At 27.1% G+C, this 17,803-nt stretch overlaps 3 protein-coding genes across 3 annotated transcripts; 1 reads left to right on the top strand and 2 right to left on the bottom strand.

The window, feature by feature from the left end:
• The first annotated feature begins 2,378 nt into the window (after positions 1-2,378).
• Positions 2,379-5,718, top strand: LOC122849526 (SET and MYND domain-containing protein 4-like). The gene is made up of 5 exons (XM_044148245.1): positions 2,379-2,820; positions 2,991-4,160; positions 4,229-4,381; positions 4,457-4,600; positions 4,708-5,718. Exons 2-5 carry the CDS (start codon positions 3,414-3,416, stop codon positions 4,951-4,953), a joined length of 1,290 nt encoding a protein of 429 aa, XP_044004180.1. The 5' UTR covers positions 2,379-2,820; positions 2,991-3,413; the 3' UTR covers positions 4,954-5,718.
• Positions 5,719-8,976: 3,258 nt separating this feature from the next.
• Positions 8,977-9,735, bottom strand: LOC122850537 (A disintegrin and metalloproteinase with thrombospondin motifs 18-like). The gene is made up of 3 exons (XM_044149668.1): positions 9,439-9,735; positions 9,280-9,350; positions 8,977-9,203 (listed from the first exon to the last, which is right to left on the bottom strand). The coding sequence occupies exons 1-3, from the start codon at positions 9,636-9,638 to the stop codon at positions 8,977-8,979; spliced, it is 498 nt and encodes a 165-aa protein (XP_044005603.1). The 5' UTR covers positions 9,639-9,735.
• A 6-nt stretch (positions 9,736-9,741) lies between these two features.
• LOC122850536 (A disintegrin and metalloproteinase with thrombospondin motifs 1-like) lies at positions 9,742-13,160 on the bottom strand. Its single transcript, XM_044149667.1, has 8 exons — positions 13,055-13,160; positions 12,816-12,864; positions 12,469-12,676; positions 12,154-12,365; positions 11,911-12,066; positions 11,707-11,853; positions 9,812-9,966; positions 9,742-9,755 (listed from the first exon to the last, which is right to left on the bottom strand). The coding sequence occupies exons 2-8, from the start codon at positions 12,824-12,826 to the stop codon at positions 9,742-9,744; spliced, it is 903 nt and encodes a 300-aa protein (XP_044005602.1). The 5' UTR covers positions 12,827-12,864; positions 13,055-13,160.
• Positions 13,161-17,803: the final 4,643 nt, after the last annotated feature.

Here is a 17,803-nt window from a genome sequence, read left to right as displayed (position 1 = left end):
AACAATAAACCTCGCTTAACCCCATACCTAGCTTCAACAGATAAGGCTGTAGAAATGCTTGAAATTACATGACAGTTTAATCATTTGTTCAATCGGTCGGCCATCTTTGTGTTATTTCGTCCCACAAACAGAATTTTTACAAAGCTATATAGTAAAAAATATTCAAGTCTATGCTAAATTTTATATGTCTACATGATAATTTTTATTAAATATATAAGAATATTTATTAAATTGTGCAGTATTTTTTATTCAACCATATAATAATTTTTATTGTTTTCACAAAACATGTATGTCTTTATTTTAATTAACTCATAACTCGTTATCAAAAAGATTAATCAAAAAAAGTAATTCTTTATAAATTGTTTAGAATTGAATTTTCAATAATAAACTTCACTCAACCCCATGTCCATCTGCAATAGATAACGATGTATAGAGGCTTGAAGTAACCCAACAATTTTTTGACATTTTACACATTTTACATAATTTTATTGTAGAATTCCGACTCTCGCGGCCAGTCCCAGAATTAAAACAAAATTTACAAAGTACTATAGTAATTTCTATTCAACCATGATTTTAATTTTTAGTTAAAATTTCTCTCAGTGTACCATAGTAATTTTTGTTATGGTCAAACGCAAAATTTATTCCATTTATTGAAAATATTATGAAAATTTTTTTTTTTATTGTCAATATCTATAATTTATTTATTTGTTTTTTTTTTATTTCATTTTATTTTATTAACCCAAACCAGGGTTTGAACCCCGAACCTTCCGAACAGAATCCCTACGCGTTATCCGCTGCGCCACAACAACATTTACAAACGCTAACATTTATTTGTTTTTCATTAACAACTTAAACATAAGCAAAGACACGCCTGCGCAGTCGGCTAAAAAGTGGGGGTGGTTGACATTTCTGAGTCTGTCATTGCTTTTGCTATGGCCCATTGTAATTTTAACCATGTTGCTTTGTATTTATCAGTGACACCTATAGGATTTCTAAGAGAATTAAATTTTTACTATGGCACATTGTAAATTTTCAGAGGATCATTTTAATTTTGTCCACAGCAACAACGCAAAATTTTATGAATAACAAAGCAAAAAAAAAAATAAATATATTTTGCTATGGTACAATGTAATTTTTAGGCTAGATTATTTTAACTTATAAATTTGGCCTCGGTAAAAATTTCTTAATGCGTTGTAATTTTTTTTCTGAACATAGCAAAAAAAAAAACATTATATAAATTGCTATGGTACATTTTAATTTTTCAAAGCAAAAATTGTTTTCTTTTGTTAACATGATAGTAAATATTTTTATAGTCAGAAGATAGACCCTCAATGATATGGCGCCATAGCAAAATTTGCTGAAAATTTTTCTCCGTGTATATATAAAAATTATTGTTTTCGTTATTCTATTAAAAATAGAAAGTATAATTAAAATTATTTTCCTTCAATTACATAATTTTTGTTTTCAACATATAATATTACTTTAATATCGTTAAATAATAAATCTTTCTCTCTTATATATAAAAACGAGAAATAAAGCCTCGCTTCGATTAATTCGATTGGTTCTCCTATATTGATACTATAAACATTGCTAGATGACAATATTCAGAAAAAAGTATATAGTAGATCAGAAAATTCTAGTGATGATCCTTAACCATGCATGTAAATGTAAAGCATGTGTTGAAGATTGGCCAACTATGCATTTTCTTTCATCCCATATACCAGCTACTTATTTTATTAATTATTAAAAACTTTAAATCTTGAAGCTAATGATATTAAAAACCATTATTAGTTAAATTTTAAAGTAAAAAACTAACTTTATCATATAAGTTGAATGAATTTAATTTTTAAAAAAAATAATAACTTTTAGTTTTAACGATTTTTGAATTCGATTAATTCATGAGGTTTTTTAGAATATTATTAGATTTTTTTTAGTTTAAATTCAATGGATTTTTTGTGTTTTCATTTATTTTACAATTTATGATTTTTCGATTGGTATTCATAAAAAATAAATAATTAGAAGTTGTTTTTTTAGTTCCACTTTATTTTGTAAACATCGGAGCATCACTTTTTGGAAGAATTGATATTTTCCATTTTTAGCAAACTTTAATGCTACAGGTGGTGTACTCAGTACTCTCAGATAACACATTGGTAGTATAGCACCATATATAGCGTAGTGCGTACTGCGTACCAGTAACTTACTGATACATATACCAATCTTTGGTTATCTGGGCTGTTTTATATCAGCATTAATCAATATGACGACTCCCAGTTCTACGGAAGCCCTGGAGCATCATGGAGGGACATCTGCGTGCTATACGCGCACACGCTGTTTTTTTTTTTCGTGTTTGCGTGCGCACCACCCAACAGGTGACCAACAAGTAACGAACTTGCAATAAGCATAACAATATCAACAATATAATGGTACTCGCCCAAGGTCTCTACACGATAGCGTCTAACAGTGCATAATAAGTTATTAATAATAACAAATAAATTACCTAAACAATTGAAATAAAAAACTAAAATGATTAATTTATTATTTAATAAATATTTACATTAATACAAGTGAATACTGCAATAACTATTGAGCAAATTTTAGTTTTTTTCTTTGTTTTGTGCATCGTCAGGTTATCAAACTTTGTTTTTCATTTATGGTGACTTATTTTTATGTTTATCATTTTTTTTAAATTTAAATTTAATTAAGTTGACCAACAATGAAAAATTAACAAGTGATTTCAGTGACACAGTTTGAACATCAATAAATAAAATTTTGTTGCGAATTTCTATTTTAATTTATCAAGGAACAAACATTAAAGATCAAGTAAGGCTCTTCATCAATGTTATTCATTTTATCATTTATGTTTTCAATCAATAAATTATCAATATTGTTCGAATATTGTTTACATAATGACAATTAAAAATAACTTATATTTGTACAATTATAGAACAATGATAATTTAATTTTGCTTTTATAAAAATTGTTTGTTACAGATATGTATTATAATCCTCCTCCACGTGAAGCTAGAAAAATTGCCGAAAAAGAATTTGCTCGAAAAACGGCATTTAGAGATAAATTTGAAGTGGCATGGAATTTCATATCTCCATATATTAAAGAGAACCGTGATAAACTTAATAAAACAGTTGGTCAATCAATGCTCTGGAGAGAAGTTGGTAAACTACTGCAAAAAATAAAAATTATTTGCGCAAATCAATTGAAGCATACACCAAGAGTATTGCTTTTGCACCAATTGGATCCACTGAATTGTCATTGGCATATGCAAATCGTTCAGCTGTATTGTTCAGAGCAAGACTCTATGAAGATTGTCTTCTTGACATTGAACGTTCATTAAAAACAGGCTTCCTGACTTAAAAAATAACAATCCAAAATACAACATCACCAAAGAGTATTCAAAGATGATCAAAGAACTTAAAGAACCACGCGAAATTATTGAATTTATTCCAGAAATAAAAAATGATAATGCAATAATAGTTGGTGCATCTGATGCAATTGAATTAAAGCAAACAAATAAAAATGATCAACATATTGTTGCAACAAGAAACATCAAATCTGGTGAATTTATTTGGATTTCTGAGCCATTTGCAGCAATTGTTAATCATGACCTACGTTTTACAAATTGTTGGCACTGTTGTCGTTCAACTTGGGCTGGTGTACCATGTGATAATTGTCCAAACATTATATATTGTTCTGACATATGTAAAAAAAAAGCATGGGATAGTTATCATAATATTGAATGTTTAGTATTGGGATCACTTTTACAACATGTCGGATTAACTACAGAGTATATTTTGCCAGTAAAACTTTTTTCAAAAACACTGAACTTGGCTGGTAGTTTACTTGAATTAAAAAAAAAAGTTGACGATATTGACTCGATGAAAAATCGAAATACATTTGCCAATGGTATTCTTGATATTAATACAATTGATAATTTTCATCTTTTAGATTATCTAAAACCAACATCAAATGATTTCATTTTTGAGCTAGTATTATTTGGGGTATTGATGGTTCAACTTTTTGGTGAAAAAACAGATATATTAGGTCATAAAATGACAATTAAAGATTTGAATAAAAATGAAAAATCATCAATTTTAGGTGAATTAATATTGCGTTATATACTGACTGTTTATCGCAATAGTCAATTGGTAAGTATATAATTAATTCATCAATTATTGTTTATAATAATTTTTATATTTCAAACAAAATTTATAAGTTGACAGAACCTGGTACTACTGCTGTGTTGTCACATGTCATATCACCGGTTTGGAAGATTTTAAAATCAAGCTGTGATCCTAATGTTGATTGGACTTATGTTGGTTCAAATGTTGGATATTATGTTATCAAACCAATCAAGCAAGGAGAACCGGTACTTATTGATGTCTTTAAATAATTATACTTGTGTTTTTGTTCTTTAAAATTTTTAGTTATTAATTACTTTCAGGTACTTTTGGCGACACTTGGTTCATATCATTTGATTCCAAAAATCAATCGGTTTATACCATTGGGAATCACTGATCGTATATTATGTAAGTGTAAAGCATGTGTTGAAAATTGGCCGACTATAAACAATCTTCCATCTTACCAGGTATTTTAATAATTGTTAAAAACTTCAAGCCTTGAAGCTAAAATAATTAAAGCTAAATAATATTTTTAAATATATTTAAAAACATATTTCTATCTTTTTTTGCAAAGAACATAATTTTGCCGAAAAAATCCAAACAAGAATTGAACCGCATAATGCCAAAATGGGAAGATTGGCATGAACGCGTCCACCATGGAGATGCTAAAGAATTATTGACAATGAAGGATACTTTGAATAGCATGAATGATAAGCTTCATCAATACATCACTGTTCCTTGTTCACAAATAACGGTATTATTTATGTTTCTCAAAACGTTGTACAAACGACTACATACCGTTCATGATATTTACGAGTAATTATTTTTTATCAAAAAAAAGAAAGCAACATTTTATTTCATAAAATTTTTATATTGATGTCCATTTTTGATATAAGTAATCAGCAAATAAACAATTAAAAATATTATTAGTTAAGGTTTTAAGGTGAAAAAAATTAATAACTTTTATGTGATAGAATTTAAGATTTTTCAATCCAAATAATGCATGAGATTTTTGGAATATTTAAAAATTTTTTTGTTTAAATTTACGGGATTTATTGTTTTTTTGTTCAATTTATAATTTATGATTTTTCAATTGGTATATTCATAAAAATTAAATATTTAAAAGTAGTTTTTTTTTTGTTTCTTTCTCTATTACATAAATAAAACCAGATATTTCTTTTTCTTTTGAAAATCATGTATTTTACCATTGGTTTTTGAAAATTATAAAATTTATTTCGATAATTTATTTATCGTTTAATAAATAAATTGTTGTTATTTTTAGTTATCAAAATTAATATTACATTTATTTTTCTATAATTAAATCCTAAGGCAGAAATTCAAAGTACATTTCAACTTATCCAAAAATACAGTAAATGAATTATTTTAAAAGTTTATAATTTATTTATAAATAAAAAATACAGATTATAATCGTTTGTTTAAACCACAAGTTGATAATAAATGTATTCATAATAATTGTCATGAATTTTTCATTTTCTACTTTGAATGATGAATATTTCAAAAAACTGATTTATGAATTTATTTATTATTAAACAAATAAAAAATAAATTCAACAATTAAATAAAAATACGATTGAATTTTCTTCATAATTAAAAATATTAAATTTGTAATTTTAGGGTGAATTTTTCAATTTTTCATCCATTGAATTTTAAATTTAGTCACTTTAATAACAAAGTGAGAGAAAAGAAGAGAGAGAGAAATTCACTCGGTAGTCGGGGTAGTCAGTAGCATCGCTCGAGACTTGAGATATCTCAGTATTGCTCGAGAGGATAATTTACGTTGATTTATATGTAAACATCAAGAACAATCTAGAACCGCTGCATTAAAAAACGGTGGAAACAGACAAAGATTTTTTAACGGTTTTACTTTTTGTTTTGCGCGTCAGTAGCGTGATGGTTTTTACACCAAGTCCGGAGGACACACGCTATCACGTGTGGAAATTTAGTTAAGGTTCTGATCAGAACCGGATCAGGGAACCTGATTTCAAATCAGAACCGGATCAGGAATCCTGTTCAGGAACGGATCAGAATGTAACGCTCTTTTTTAGGATTCTGATCAGAACCGGATCAGGAAACCTGGCCAGATTGTAGGGTTAGAGCCAGGATACCTGAACAGGAATGGATCAGGATTCCTGACTAGAATATAACCAGGAATCCTGTTCAGGAACGGATCAGAATGTAACGCTTTTTTTTAGGATTCTGATCATAATCGGATCAGGAATGGAACAGGATTCCTGATCTGAAACGGATCAAGTAATTTAAAAAAAAAAATTGTTTTTTATTATTTGATGTTTTGTAAATCGATTAACTAATTTACTATATAGCAATGTTAATGATGAAACAGATTGACCGATAAGATTGTAAATACCTAACATAACTTAGATTACCTAACCACTAGCGGGACTCGAACTCGGAACTTTCAGATTACCATTACGGGCCTTAACACGCGCGGCCATGCCGTCTTTCGATGATCTGTGATTTTTTGCTTTCATAAATTACATCAGCTAAAAAAAACTTAAATTAGAATTTGCGACGTAAATTTAACGTAAAAATAAAATATAACAATTTGTTAAATTGTCCGTTGTCATTTTGTTTTAGAATTAAAATTAAAATTAAATCCAAAAAATATTTATCCTGATAGTATTCTTGTCAGAATCCCATCAGGATTCTCTTTTCAGGATATGCTCAGGTCTCCTGGTCTTTTTCTGAACAGGAAAACTGAGTGAAAAAAGTCAATTTATTTTATATATTTATCCTGATAGTATTCTGATCAATATCTTATGAGGGTTCCCTATTCAGAATACGTTAAGGTTTCCTGTTCCTTTTCTGAACAGGAAAATTGAGTAAAAAAAGTCAATTTATTTGATATATTTATCCTGACAGTATTCTGGTCAGAAGTCAGAACCTGATCAGGAAGCCTTATTCAGGATATGCTTAGGTTTCCTGTTTCTTTTCGGAACAGGAAAACTGTGTGAAAAAAGTCAATTTATTAAATATATTTATCCTGATAGTATTCTAGTCAGATCCTGATCAGGAAATCTTATTCAGGATATGCTCAGGTTTCCTGTTCCTTTTCTGAACAGGAAAACTGTGTGAAAAAAGTCAATTTATTAAATATATTTATCCTGATAGTATTCTAGTCAGAACCTGATCAGGAAACCTTATTCAGGATATGCTCAGGTTTCCTGTTCCTTTTCTGAACAGGATTGAAGAAGGTCACCTGACTTAAGGAAATCTTCAGGTATCCTGACCAGATTCGAGCCAGAAATGAGTCCGGTTTCCTGAATAAGCCGTTTCCTATCAGGTTCTCAGGTCAAATAGGGCATCCTGAAAATTTTCCCTACCGAAAAAACGTTCCCGCTGCAGGCACGGTACGTTCCTGCTGCCGTAGCAGTAAAGTAGACTGCGAAGCGCTGTACTGCTGTGAGAGCAGTACACCCAACTTGGAATTTCTGTACTCCTCTCACAGCAGTACAGCACTGCTGCTGCAGCCGAACATTTTACTGTCGATGAGTTCAGGCGTATTAGCAGTACAAAGAATAGCTGTATGACACGTAAAGACTCATTCGATAAATTAAATGATGTATATATGTATATTATTAATATTAATTATTAATATAAATATAATTATATATTACTATTATTATTGAATATGAATTGATTTTAAAATCTTGTATATTATAAAAAAATATGAATAAAGAATATGAAAAAAATATATTTTATTTGAATATAGAATTAAAAAAAAAAAAAATTACATTTTTAATTTACCGTGTAATAATAATAAATTAACTTATTGAATAAACGAAAAAATTGCATTAACTATAATAATAGCATAAAAATAGTATTGCATGGTAAATTAAAAATGTAAAAAATTTAATTTTTAACGTGAAAAAAATTTTTCAAATTTAACATTAAAAGAAATGTTTAAGGTTGATTCTGGAAATCTGAAATCGCAACAGATTTTTTTTTTTTTTATCTTATGTTTAAATGAAATAATTATTTACATTGTCAATTTTTTTCAATTTTTTTTTGTGTGGTTTTTTTGAGATATTTACTGTCAAATTTTAACACGCAAGGTATAGGCGGTACATCATATTTTTATTAATAACTTTTTTAAAACGCAACAGAAAACGTTAAATTTCTATCAGTTTGTAGTGCTAGAAAAGACAAATTTTTGATATAAATTTTTAGTATTTCGTCTGTTGCGTTTTAAAAATAAATAACTTTGAAATTTAAAAATTTTGCGAGAAGCGCAGCACACAGACATGAACACAAGCATGGTTTCAGTCTACGATGTAATCTTTGCTCGCTAGTGTGTAGCCACGCACACATACTACTAAAGAATTTGTTTTTTTTATCAGTGGCGCCACAAAAAATTTTAGAACACGGGAATAAAAAATAGCGTTATTGATATACGGGCCCTTCGTGGCATAAATATTGGTTCGGTGATGCGACTGGGAATCAACCTTAATTGAACATTTAAAAAATTCTAAATTTTAATCCTAACCTGTAAGTGATGTCAAAGTCGTGAACCGTATATGACCGCGCATACAGATGCGCGCATTCAGTTGCCCCACACAGCAGTACAGTTTACAGAGAATATACGGGTGCTTACATACTGTGAATTTACATGGACATCCTGCTACTGTAGCTGTCTACCATTACCGGTACAATAGACCGTGCCTGCAGCGGGAACGTTTTTTCAGTGGCATTATTGATTTATAATTTATGATTTTGTTTGTTTATGATATTCATAAAAAATAAAAAAAAGTTTAATAAACAATATTAAGAGTTGTTTTTTTTCTTTATGAGAATATTTATATTTGTTAAAGTAAAATTTGATGGCAAGTAGAATTATTTCCATTACAAACACCACAAATATCCAGTTCAGCAACTGAGTCGAATTTATAATCACATCCATATTTTTTGCATATTCCATTAACACACATATGAGAATTTTCGCCTCTGCATGGAGTGCCATCAAGAACATTACGATGTAATGGAAAATATCTATCGTTCTTCATACAATACAACAAACACGGATTAACAGTATCTAGGAAAAAAAATAAATTTATAAAATAAAAAACATTTATAAATAGAAATTAAGGTTTATAAATTAAATTTTTTACTTTCATAAGATTTCCAGCTAACACTGAAATCTTGATCTTTTGGATTTTTATAATCAGCACACTGACTATCTCTAGAAAAAATTAAATATAAAAAAAAAATAATTAATTGAGAACATTTTACATTACAATTTAATTCATTAATAAAAAATTTTTTAAAACCTAAAATCTTGTGTTTCTTGAGGGCATTTCTTTAAAGCACAAATTTGATAATCTATTTTTTTTCCCAAACAGTATTGACCACCGTACATAGGTGTTGGATTATTACAATATCGATGTCTTGATTTAATTCCACCACCACAAGTCCGTGAACATTTACTAAAACTCCCGTAATCACTCCATCCACCATTGATGGTTTTCATTTCGTTTGATGAGATACATTCACCTTCATAGCATATTTTATTATCTTCACAAGGTGAACCATCTGGAACTATAATACTGTCTTCTTTCACAGTGTACGTCTTATCATGATATACATTCTATTTAATATTCGTATAATTATATCATAAAACAAAACTTGCTAGACGTTACTTACTTTCATTATCATCAAAAGCAGGAGCTGCATAAAATCCCAAGCCCCATGCAAATTCACATATTTTATCAAGCGAATAATGTTCACCTAAATGTCCATATTCCGTTTCATTAAATATTTCCTTGGGTTCAGCAAGAAGACAGTCACCTTTACCAGTCCTGTATCCATCGCAAAAATATCAACATTATAATTTATCCCAATTTTTTTTATGTACGAGATCACTGGGCGCGCTTCGCGCGCCTGTTTTTCTTATAAACATGAGAAGATAGTTTTTTAAAAAATATTATCACAATCATACTTTCTCTTGATGTCATTATTCATTGAGCTATTTTGTAAAAATAGTAAATCACATTTATGTTTCAATTATTTTCATTGTTATTTAGTAATAATTTAAAAAAAAAAAACAACACTCTGTTCACACGAATAAAAGACAATTTTTAAAAAAGATAGAGTTTAAACAAATTCGTACAGCCACTGTTGAAGCAAAACTCATTTCTTTATGACATTTTTATGGATGTTTAGTTCGAATATTTTTTATTTTACTATTCAGTTTTTCATGGCTGAGTATTTTTGATAACTTAATCATTCACGTTACGAAAAGAGCAAACTATAATTATGTTTTCTTATGTCTTTTAAAAAACCCTTCTCATAATTTACCCATAATACTTTATTCTTGAGACTTGATCAATGTTCCCTTAACACACGCCTGATCGAAATTTGATCAATATTTGATCAAGATGCTTGATTAAGGATAACTCGATCAAGATTGGATCAAGGAGCCCTTAACTCATCCTTATTAAGGCCAGCCTGATCAAAAATTGATCAAGGAAACCTCAACTTATCCTTAATAAGGGCAGCCTGATCAAGAATTGATCGAGACAACCTTAACTTATCCTTAATAAGGCCAGCCTGATCAAGAATTGAAGAAGAAAACCTTAACTTCTCTTTATTAAGGCCAGCCTGATCAAAGAACTTCTTCAAAAAAATTCCCTAGCTTAGATACATGAAAATCTTGTGAGACTAATAAATATTTTCCAATGAAATTTTAGTGAGATCATGACTAATATCAAGACAACACCAACATATTATTACCTTTAAAGTTTCGAATCCTCATTTTATTTGTTTCAATTTCTTTTCATTACATAATTCACCACAACTTCTAAACAAAGTGTGACATTACTCATTTTCAAGAATTATTTATAAGATGTGAAAGAATAGAAATTATAAAAATAAACACCTATGCCATTAATCATATCAACATGACCAGTTCCTCCAATAAATTATAACAGTCATATATTTATCAATAGTTATACTGAAATAATCAGTTTTTTTACTCAAAGAGACATGTATATATGTATATATATATATATTCTACTTTTTTGTCAAAATAGAATGATTACATTTTCAATTGTCAATAAAATTGTGAATAAAATGATTCCCTTTTTTTTTTTTTTGTTTCTAAATAGAATGTATGTGGATATTATATAGATACATACTTTTATTTTCTTGTACATAAGCCTATTAATTTTTCCATCATCATATTAATAAAGTTATATATAAATCATTTCATTTATTATCAATAAAAACAGTTATTATAATTTAAAGACTATTTTTTGTTCAAGCGATCTGTCAAATCTTGATTTGAAAATATATAAACAAATAAATTTATTGATTACCTTAACGACGGGAAAAAAAAAAAAATGTGAGTGACTGAGAAAGAAAATTTGTTTATTTATTTCATTAACAACCGACAAAGACAGAATAACAAATGACATGAGAATGACAAAGAAAACCAAATAACCAATCAAATCTTAGGAAGATCGATGACAACTGTCCTTTTTATATAAAGAAAAAAAATATAAATTCAAACGAATAAACAAACGATATATTATACTCACTCAAAAAATCGCGTAACGTAATCATTGGAACAATTGGACCACATCTTTGGGTGTTTTTCTGTCATTTCATGATTCATCAAGTATAATGATCCACTATTGTCATTTATTAGGCATGCCTTGTTATAATTATCGTGACGCATGCCCAATCTTTTTTAAAAAAAAGTCTATTAAAATTTTAAAAATATTTGATCAATAAAAACTTACAAATGACCAACTTCGTGTGCAATAGTCAGTTCTGTTGAAAAAGAACCATCGTTTATTACACCACATGATAAATTTTGATTACATATTGTGCCTGAGTTAGCATGACCAGCTCCTTCACAATTTTTGTCACCGTGTGAAGACAAGCAAATGATGTTTCTAAAACAAAAATTATATTTAATTTATGCATGTATGAAATTTTCGAATGAGCCATCCATAAAATTTTGTTCGATTTATAAAAAATACCTTGTCAAAAGTAACGCAACATAAGAATCATTCAAATTTTTCATATCTGGATTGATGGTTTGTGTGCTTTGCCATTTACAAAAATTTTCTAATATAATGGAATTCATTGGATATTTATCTGGATCCAAAAAATTTTCATTTGTTTTTTTAATGTTCACTGATCCAAAAGCAATTGGATGACCAATTGAAAAATGTTTAAATATTCTCGATACCTAAAAAAAAATAAAATAATATAACAATAATAAATTATACATGTGTTAATGTATAAATGTGTTTAAGAAAAAATATATTTTTTTATATTTTTCAATTATTAACTTTTGCCATGACGAGTTTGAGATAATTTTCAAGTTCGTTTCCATAATGATCAGACATTGAAGTATCAGCAAAAAGAATAATATTAATAAAATATTGATTAGCATGATCCTCGGGAATTTGTCGACGAACTCGATAATTATTCAATTGAATTTCTTTTTTACTTGTATGTAAAAATTTTGTCGAGGTTGTGGCTTTGAAGAGTGCTTTGCTAAAAAATAATATTATTAATTATTTATGCAGCAGTATGTTAACAAGATAAAGCAATAATTATTAGAAAAAATTTACTATAAGTAATCTTATATGTAGAATTATAAGTTCAATTTGTTTATTTAATTCATTAAATATACCTGGGGTACATAGATGGTTGTTTTTGTTTTCCCCTGAGTGACAATTCATCTGTAAATTTATTATTGAAAAATAAAATATTTCATTAAATAAATATAAAACAATGATATATTCAGATATATTAATTACAATTAGGATAAAATTGTGTTTGTGTGAATTTTTATACTACATAAGTCTAAATTTTAATTGCAAGTGATTAAATAATTTTTTTTTCATAGTTTTTATTTAAGTCGGTATATACCATTGATTAAAGGAGTTATTCTGATCTAGCATAGGTATATGATTAGCTTGGACATCATTAAGATATTTATTATCTTTGAGTTTTAAAAATTCATTAGACAGCTGCCTCTGATTAAAAGCAACAATTAAATCAACTCTTGAAAATTCAAAAATTAATATAAATAAAATGTATTTTGAAATTTTATTTTTTAGTTGTACTTTAAAACATCGTTAACCTTGACCGATAGTTATGCCTCTGATTAAAAGCAACAATTAAATCAACTCTTGATAGTCCAAAAAATTAATATAAATAAAACGTATTTTGAAATTTTATTTTTTAATTTTACTTTAAAACATCGTTAACCTTGACCGATAGTTATCGTTAAAATAACATAAAAAAACTTAGTTTGAACAATAGAAAAGATAGGATAGAAAAATATATGAAATTTCAGTTTGACTTCAGCTGTATTAGTACATGGTATTATGGTTATTATCTTTTTATTATCAAAAATAAACGGGTATTTTTAATGAGTCGATGAAATTTTTATTACAAATAAAATACGTCACCCTCATGTTGTATGCTTCAATTTTTAATTACTTGATCGATTCTGCAAATCTATATTATATACTGTACTTATATTTAAAATTAAAATATTTTGTAATGAATTCGTAATAGAATACGAATTTTATTTATTATTTGTAATATGATACCCATCACCGATTTAACAGCAATAGATATTTAACTTTTCGTGATTAAAATCGTTCTTTATTTTTTCTTAATGATAGTTTGATCATTTTTTCAGTGATAGATTAGAGTAACTTTGTTATACTTCTTCATGAACCTTTCAAGCAATGAAAATTCAAAAAATAATTGTAAATGAACATACCAATTTCAGCAGCTTTGACATTATTGTCAATTTTATTACTTTCAACTTTATGAAATTTATCAAACTGAATATAATATGAAGCAACAATCAATTGTATCATCGAAAATATAAAAAAAAATAATAATCGTTGAAGCATTGCACTTGATAAAAGTGCTATTTATTTTCTGATGTATGGATGGTTTTTAACTAACTAAAATATTTTTAGCATTTAATTTTGTTGAACAATTTTTAAAATAACATTTATTATTATCAATAACCGGAAATATAGTACCTAGTTGGAGTATTAAAAAAAAAACAACTATTAAAAAAAAAAATGATAAATTTTACATCGTCAGGTATAGAAAATGATTTGAAAAAAAAATATTTTACATTTAATCTATATATTTACTATTTTATCATACTATTAAATTTTATTATAAAGTGCGAAAGGTTTTTTTTTAATTTTTAAATGTAAAATGAAGTATATAAAAAAAGCCAAACACGAGTTAAATATAAATACATATATATATACCTATATATAAAGTTATACAAATTATATTTATAGAATAATTTTATAGAATAATTTTCACAATAAATAAATTATATCAGTACGTGAAGCATCTGAGTAACTGTAATTTTTCTTGATGATAGTTAAAAAATTAATGCAATGATTGAATAAAAATTAAGTTCAAATCTTGGTAATAAATAATAATTAATAAAAATATATAAAATAGACATATATAAAAATCTTGATTATTTTGAAGCAACATTTAATGAGTGTATTATTGAATGTATTTTAAAATTGCATGATAAAAACAGTTTGAATCATATTTATACCGATAAAACTAAAATAAATAACTTTGAAAATAGTCATGAAAATACGGTTAAAAGTTTGAAAATAGAAATAAATTAAATGTTGTCGATAATAATCGAAAAATAAAAAAAATGAATATTTTTGAGGGTTGGGATTAGTAAAATAAAATAAATTTTATTGATGATAATTTTAAGCAAGATAAAGCAAAAATATATTTAATGAGTTGATCCAATCGTATTATAAAGAAATCATCGACCAGAGAGATCCTAAAAAATTCGTAACAATTAAGGATAATTTGAAGAGAATGAATGATATGTTACATCATTACATCAGTGCACTGTTCCCTGCAAAGAAATATCAGTATTGTATTTACTTCTCGAAAAGTTGTACACCCGAGTACATTTTGTTCATGATATTGACGAGTAATCATTTTTAATTACAAAAAATGAAGCAACATTCAATTTTTATTCCATATTTTTACATTGATGTATTTTTTTCTTATTAAAAATATTATTAGTTAAGCATTTAGGTAAAAAAAAAACTTTTATAATTTCTAAATTCAATTAATTTATGAGGTTCTTGAAATATTCTAAACAAGAAGAAATACTATTTTTAGTATTTCTAGTCTTCTTGATTCTAAAATTTTCTTTGCAAATTAAAGGGATTATTGTGTTTTTGTTTAGTTTATAATTTATCATAATTTTTCAATTGGTACTCATAAAAAATAAATAATTAAAAGTCGTTTAATTTATTTTTTGTTTTTTTTGTTTCTTTCTCCATTAAATTTGTAAATTTTAAACTTTCAAACCATTTTGATTTATGTACTGTAAAAAGAGAAAGAAAAAAAAGAGAGAGATTGGCGCTAGCATCGCTTGAGAACTATGATGTATGTATTTCATGTATATAGAGCATAACAAAAAAAAACCCTGCAGGTTATCAAATTTTTTTTGTTTATAATGGTGATTGTCATTAATCATTATATTTATTTTTATCATCTATTTTTAATTTAATGTTAATTCAGTTGACCGACAATTGAAAAATTAACATCTGATATCAGTGACACAGTTTAAACATCAATAAATAACATTTTGGTGCAATTTTCTATTTCAATTTTTCAAGGAAAAACCATCAGATATCAAGTAAGTTTTATCTATGTTCTTGATTTTTTTAACAATTTATTATTATATCAATACTGTTTATAATTGTTGATATAACAACAATCAAAAATAACCCTATTCTGTACAATTAGATAATAATGATAATTTAATTTTACTTACTTATTATTATTATTTCTTTATAAACAAAAAATATAAATTGTATAAACTGTTGCAGTTATGGATTCTGATGCTATAAAAAATGCTCGACGTCAGTATGCACAAAAGACAACATTTAGAGATAAATTTGAAGTAGTGTGGGATTATGCATCTCCATTTAATGGAATGAATGCTAGTAAAATAAAAAAAACAGTTGGTCACTCAATACTCTGGAAAAATGTTGGGAACAAAGAATTCACTGCTACAAAAAAAGAAAATTATTTGTGCAAATCAATTGAAGCATACACCAAGAGTATTGCTTTTGCACCAGTTGGATCCAGTGAATTGTCATTGGCTTATGCAAATCGTTCAGCTGTATTGTTCAGGGCAAGACTCTATAAAGATTGTCTTCTTGACATTGAACGTTCATTAAAGACAGGCTATTCAGATAAATTAAAAACAAAATTATTTTTACGTCAATTATTGTGCTTAAAGGCCTTGAAACCAACCTCAGGACTTGAACTAAGTATTTCAATGGCTAATGCAATGCAATGGCTTCCTGATTTCAAAAAGAACAATTTAAAATACGACATTATCAAAGAGTATCCAAAGATGATCAATGAACTTAAAGAACCATGTAAAATTATTAAATTGATACCAGAAATCAAAAATGATAATGCAATAATAGTTGATGCATCTGATGCAATTGAATTGAAAAAAAATAATGAAAATAATCAACATATTGTTGCAACAAGAGACATCAAGACTGGTGAATTTATTTATATTTCTGAGCCATTTGCAGCAATTGTTACTCATGAACTACGTTTTATAAATTGTTGGCATTGTTGTCATTCAACCTGGGCTGGTGTACCATGTGATAATTGTCCGAACATCATATATTGTAGTGACACATGTAAAAAAAAAGCATGGAATAGTTATCATAAAATAATATAATTTTTCAAATATTAAAAATTTTTATTATTTATTTTAAATTAAATATTAAGAAAGATATTACAATATATCAAGCAGAGTGCTTAAAAACGACACGTCACATCTATTTTCAATTTAACTTTAATTAAGTTGACCAACAATTAAAAATTAAGAAGTGATTTCAGTGACACAGTTTGAACATCATTAGATGAAATTTCGTTGCAATTTTCTATTTTAATTTCTCAAAGGAAAAGCGTCAAAGATCAAGTAAGTTTTTCATCCATGTTATTCATTTTATCATTTGTTATTTCAAAAAATTATCAATATTGCTTCAATATTATTGACATAATAACAATCAAATAGTATATTTCGTTACAAGTGCCCACTCAGAGAGTGTGCTCTCAACGAATTTGGAGGGGCAAGCACGAGCCTTGGCGAGGAATGTAACGAACCATATTTTATGTTACTAGGGACAGTGGTAATAATGTGTGAATTTCCAAAAAGCGCACTACCCCTCTTACGCTTTGGAAATTCACACATTATTCCCACTGCCCTTGTAACATAAAATAAATTTATTATGTACAGTTAAAGAACAAAGATAATTTGATTTTGCTTTAATACTATTATTATTTATTTATAAATACAAAATATACATTGTATAAACTGTTTGTTGCAGTTATGGATTCTGATGCTATAAGAAATGATGTTCAACGACAATATTTACAAATGACAACATTCAAAGATAAATTTAAAGTGGCATGGGATTTTTCAGCTCCATTTCTTGACATAAATCATGATAAAACTGATAAAACAGTTGGTCACTCAATTATCTGGAGGGAAATTGGTAACAAAGAATACACCACTGCAAAAAATAAAGATTATTTATGCAAATCAATTGAAGCATACAC

The sequence above is a fragment of the Aphidius gifuensis genome, linkage group LG2 (assembly GCF_014905175.1).
Source record: "Aphidius gifuensis isolate YNYX2018 linkage group LG2, ASM1490517v1, whole genome shotgun sequence".
Lineage (NCBI taxonomy): Eukaryota > Metazoa > Arthropoda > Insecta > Hymenoptera > Braconidae > Aphidius > Aphidius gifuensis.
Note: the sequence above shows the minus strand (reverse complement) of the source record. Positions and strands in the feature narration are given on the sequence as shown.